Source organism: Perissodus microlepis, chromosome 4 (assembly GCF_051167445.1).
Source record: "Perissodus microlepis isolate ML-2025 ecotype Zambia chromosome 4, ASM5116744v1, whole genome shotgun sequence".
Classification (NCBI taxonomy): domain Eukaryota; kingdom Metazoa; phylum Chordata; class Actinopteri; order Cichliformes; family Cichlidae; genus Perissodus; species Perissodus microlepis.
Genome location: NC_140464.1, coordinates 12,370,701 through 12,376,700, shown reverse-complemented (window position 1 = coordinate 12,376,700; position 6,000 = coordinate 12,370,701). Strand labels below are relative to the sequence as shown.

The 6,000-nt window shown below is 38.5% G+C and overlaps 1 protein-coding gene across 1 annotated transcript; it reads right to left on the bottom strand.

The window, feature by feature from the left end:
- Nucleotides 1-286: 286 nt before the first annotated feature.
- On the bottom strand, nucleotides 287-2,868 carry LOC146388464 (uncharacterized; the record flags this gene model as incomplete). Its single annotated transcript, XM_084924845.1, has 2 exons — nucleotides 287-2,647; nucleotides 2,734-2,868. Coding segments are annotated over 2 exons (453 nt in total), but the record flags the coding sequence as incomplete, so codon positions are not given.
- Between the last annotated feature and the right edge of the window lie 3,132 nt (nucleotides 2,869-6,000).

Genomic DNA, 6,000 nt, shown 5'->3' with positions numbered 1-6,000 from the left:
TGATAATGGTCATCAAAACACAGGGTTTCCATCAGTTTTCCACAGAGCAATACAATGTCATCTTTCACAACAATACTTTTGATCTTATAAAACACTGGAATCTCAGACACTACCTCTGAACAGATGATAAAGTCAGGGCGGTACTCTGTACCATGATGTTTTATCCACTTAGCTGAAAAAACACTGGTAGACAATGCAGCTCCAAATTTTAAAGCAATTTCTGGACCTTCTTTCAGCTCTCCAAGTGTCACCATCTTTCCTGGTCCTAAAGCTAATCTTTCGAGGCTAAAAGACTCCCGATACATGGCCATACAACTTTGGTGTTTCTTGGCCAATGTCATTGTAATGTTTTTAAAGCTTTTTAATTGCTTCTTAAAGAAGTTATGTTTGGCTTCGTAACGCATGCACCACATGTGCAGAATTGGGCCAATATTTCGTATACTGCGAGGGTAATGTATCATGAAGTGATGCTTTGGTAGGAGACTGAGTGTAGGAAATAACTGCTTAAAGAGCTGATGATGATCAATAATTAAATGTTTGAGGTAGATTGTCATACCTTCTGACAGCACTGGTGAAAACACAATATTGACAATTTGTAGAAGCAGAAGTAGAAGATACCAGTAGCTATCACCCACCTGTACTAAATCGCCAAACATCAAAGGTACATTACGCAATAAGCACCAAGATTGAATTGCATTTAGTCCTAAATCATTACTGCCATCAAACAACTTTACCCTTGGTGGGCGATTTCGCTGCTGATTGAAGCCATAGTCAAAGGCATGTATTCTACCAGCAAGTTGTTCAGCACTTAGGAAGTTCTCCTGAATGTACTGCAGCACAAGTTTCACCTCTAACTGAGCAACTCCCTCCAAAATGTCATGCATGATATCTACAGAAAAATTGTTGGCTGTGTTGAAATATTTAAGTGAATTCAAGAGACAAGTGCGTTTCACACCACATACATGAGGTAGCGTAGGATCTCTTTGTACACTTTCACAGTGCTGCTTATGCATATCAAGAGTTCTTAGTGCAACACCAGAATCATCTTCACAGAACACACTTTGAAAACAATCCTTCTCAAGCAGACAAAAACGACAACAATATCAAGCTGCAAATGACTCCACGAACCCAAACAGACTATGCAAGCCAAGATTGTCCCCAGTGACCTGGATTACAGTGCCATGAACCAAGTGTTTAAACATGGGAAGTTTCAGTCCCTCTGTCTCAAGAACTTTCAGATCATTGACAAGTGGCTCAAGGATTGAATTAAAGCCATAACGCTTTAAGTCTTGTGCATGAAAAAGAGCACACAAATGAATATTGACCAACAACAAATTAAAGATTGGAGGAAAATTCCTTAGTGTAAAGTATATTGCACCTAATTTATGTACACCCTTTTTAGAGCCCAGGGGATTTGCAGTTTCAAAGTCATCATAAAACAGTTGAATTTGTAAGGCATCTTTTTCTGCAGAAAATAGGGGACATCTTTTAACATAGGCAGCATCGATTAAGTCTGCATACACACCTTCTCTGGACATATTCCTCGCCTTGAACATGTCGACAACATGGTGGTTTTGAAAGATAGTTTTCAGTGTTTCCAAAATAGGAACATATGCAAACCTATCAGTTACAATGACTTGATCAAAAGTCCCTGTGATCTTGTTTCTTCTACTGTCAAATCTTGTGCCAAGCACCATTTCAACAGGTTCAACAGTTGCCCATTTTTGTTTAAAGTGCCTATTTCGTTTAGCTTCTGAATTTAACAGTGTGAATGGGTTTTCAAAGTTTTTGAATGACTGCTCTAATTTCTTTTTACTTGTAGTGTCCTGTGAAGGTAAGCTCTGTAAAGCTGCATCTTTAGCCTGAGTATGAATCTCAAAAAACACTTCCTCCATTGAGGAGACAAAACTATTCACAGTAGATTGGCTTAATCCAGCTGCCCTGAGCTGTGCAACAGTAGAGGCACACATTTCCAAAGTGCTCTTATTTGAACTTTTCAACATTTCAGATGTTGTGGGTGTTTCTTCTACATTAGTTGACACCACCTCCCCTGTAGTGCTAACTTCTTTAACTGCCACATCAGGCTGTAAATTAACATCAGTGTCAGCCTGTTGGTCGAAATAGTTAAGGTGTTTGGTATTTAAATGTTTTCTAAAACCTGAAAAAGTGCCAAACACACAGCCACAGTCACGCTGGTCACATTTAAGGCGAAGATTTCTTCCAGGTAAGTAACCATGGACTAACCGTAAATGCCTAACAAGCATGTTTGAACCAGTAAACTCAGCCTGACAGACAAAACGCTTCATGATGGAGAATTAACCTTCAAGCCCTAACGAAGCAACCTTGTCCTTATTTCAGCAACTCTGGGACTTTCTTTGACTTTGCCAACATCTATATTGTACACAGTGGTTTGGATGAACGTGTACATGTTGTGAAGCATGGTGTTGTAAGATGTGCCAAACACAAAATGTGCTTTAAACAGTTCATCAAAAGCACCAAGTGAAGAGGTAGACTTGCATGGTATGGCATTCTTGTCAAGAATAATGAAGAACTGGTGGATGTCATTCTTTTTCACCCCAACAGCCAGGAGGTAGGGTTGAGTGCTGGTAGTGATGGCATCAAGGTGCTCTTGGATATTTGTTCCAGTCTGAAAAGACGAATACAGACAGGCAATAAGAATCAAGTGTTTCTTAAACTGGTAATTCATACCATAAAAATAGAAAAGAAACAAACCTTCTTGAAGACCACAAGATGCCTTTCTGCTTGAGAAGCTGACACCTTTCCTGGTCTCTTCCGACCCTGACCAGATGGTGGAATCAGATGCAATAGCAATAGAATCGCTGGGAGGTCACTGTCCCAGCCTGAAAAAAATATTTGTTTTTAATAAAGTTGAATCATCCTCATCAATAACATGTCTGTGAAGGTTCTCAGTCATCCAGGTCATCGTAGTCAAAGGAGCTTGCAAAGAAAAGCGTCTGGACTTCTTTAAGTTACTTGAAGACGTTTCACCTCTCATCCGAGAAGCTTCTTCAGTTCTAAGGTCAAATGGTGGAGAGTCCCAGATATAAACCTAGTGGGAGTATCCCCCCACAGAGGGACAAAAGGACCCCCTGATGATCCTCTAATCGCCTGAGCCAAGGTGTGAAACTGGGTGTGGGTCCCAATCAGCCAGAGTTTCGGGTGTGTTCATTGTGAAACCTGGCCCCACCTTATCATGCGAATTCCTGAGGTCAGATGGCCCAGGATGTGAGTGGGCGTTAAGGCGTCTGGGAAGGGATCTCAAAACTGGATTATAGATGGCAGAGAGTTGGTGTCGTAAACCCCCGCCTCTGTTCAAAGATGGTCGCTCACAGTGGACATAGATGGCTTCTTTCACTCCTCTTTCAAACCATCTGTCCTCTCTGTCCAAAATGTGAACATTGGCATCCTCGAAAGAGTGTCCTTTATCCTTAAGATGCAGGTTTGCTTGTGAGAATGGATTCCACCAACTGGAAAACACAATAAAAACATTCTACATGTTGATATAACCACTACAGTTCAGAACACTTAAACTACAAACAAAAAAGACACTATTAGAAGAATGTGGAAATCTGTTAACTCTTACTTGCTTAGCTTCTGCATCCAGCTTCTGACGTTTCCTCAAAGGGCTGTTTGAAAGGATGACCGTATCCTGTGAATCTGATGAATGTGGCGATGATAACTGGAACCGCTCAGGAGACACTTCTGCAACAGATGTTTCCAGACCTTAAAAATAGGAGCAAAACAAATCAGTTTACATGGTCCCTCCATAGACTCATTTTATACACTCTTTGATTAAACAATGTAATAATGACACTAAAAAAAAAGACATCCAATGAAACACAAATCACTCAAACAAACCTGTTTCATATTTGATGGTTAGTACCCCGGTTGAGGGATCTGTTACTATATCCTCAAAAACATCCTCATCCAACTCAGTCCCTGAACTATCAAAAACTTTCACTCCTTCTGTTATGGCTGGCGCACCAAACACACCAAACAAATGCTGGAAACAAGCACACAAGTTTGTGTAAACAAAAAGACATGACATTTAATGTTTTGTAGCTTAAAATGAAGATCATTTCAAGATACTTTTTCAAAAAGTCAGATAAACAAAGGCTAAATTATTAAGCGCCACTAACATGCTTGATAAGTGGTAGATTAAAAGGAGTGACACTCACATTATGCAGTTTTTCCCCCCACTAAATATACATTCATAACTAAGATGCTTCCAAAACACAGATCATTTTCAATTAATCATAAAATGCAATTTGAAGAGACTAAATAACAAAAAGAATTTAAAGCCCCTTGTACACCTTTTTAATACAATGTTGGTTTCTTACCGGCAATCAAAAACTCCTTAAGGCTTGGCTCAGATACTCTAACAAATTTCTGCACACCTCCGAGTTTTGCTTTAAGCAGCATGCTTCCTGTAGACAGTAATTTCTTATAGTCAGTGCTCTTCATTGAACTACAGTAAACAGAAAATGTGAATATTAAAACAGTCCCATAAATAGCCTTGCAATGTGATTTCTTACACTGTATGTTACTTTTATGTCAGTGTAACAAGGTGTCAAGATATAATCCTCAATACAAAACTAAAATAATAACTACTACTTTTTACCATTTGTCTGACCTAACTTAGCACTAGGGAGTCAGTATTTTGTCCATCTTTAGTTTAACATACTGAACAGTCTGGTAACCAAAATGGAAAAAGCAGCAGGGTAACTTTTGTCAATACCATCAACTCACAATAAATACAAACGCTGTCATCTTAAATTCAAACTACTAAAAAAAAGCATTAAAAACTGAATCCTGGACATTTTGGATATTTTATCAAGCTTGTAAGCAAGGTTGTAATCCTGTAACTGTAAAATCGCTGAAGACAGCAGAGTTAAAATAAGACAATAACCTTACTGAAAACGACCTCTATATCTGGTACCTAGGTATCAAAAAAAGAAAAAAAGAAAGATGTAACATTTAGTGTAAAATTTTAATTAGTTAATGCTTGGGTTAGGTAATTTAAAATTTAACGATAACTAGCGAATTGCCTGCGCACTGAGGTTAGCCAAAATGCTAGTTAGCTAGCTAATGTTAATATGTAGATCCCAACACATGGAGGGTTTAATTTAATGGAATTTCGAACATGCTAGAACACAACACAATCACCACTACACACTGAAATAAATTTTGATAACAAGCCTTACAGTCCAACACTGATATCAGTCAACTTTTTAAGCTAATTAACAACCTTACATTAGCATACAGACAGTGTCACATTTGCTTCTGGTACAAAATGAAATATATAATAAACATGGACAAAAGGAATGTAACCTTATTTTAACGTGCTACCTGTGCTTAAAATGTCGAATTGTTGGTTTAATAAGTAAATATGAACAACTTACCCTGCAACTGATGTGAAGAAAATGGCGTGGGGAAAAATCCTCTTGGTTTGAAAACGAGTCTGTGGTGGGAGGAGCTTTCTAGAGTAACATTGACACTGCCTCTTTTAACTCCACGAATCATCACCCACACTGGGGGGCGTTTTGCTCCAGCTGTTGTTATAATGACTCTATTAGAGTAAATACACTTTAACACTGCTGATTTAACACTGGGAAATTTACTGTGTACTTTTTAGACTGGTCTTCCGTTTGTCTCATCTCAGATCCAACCTTCAGTCACATTCATTCTCTCTGTTGCGTGGCGAACCAAGCAATTTATTATTATATATTTTATATTTTATTTTGTATCCATCAAAGGCTTCGGGTGATCTGCAGTTTCACCCTTTCCCAAGCTGGAGACATTTACCTTTTCACACACTTTCCTTGGCTGAACAATGACACAGCCCTAATGTACCTTATGCATCTCTCCATTTTATTTAAAAGGTTTTCGTGTGAATTATTTCCTTTTATTCATTTTATACATTCTGGGCATGGTCGTCATGCCAACTATGTGTCATTGTTAATATCAGCTTACAGGTTG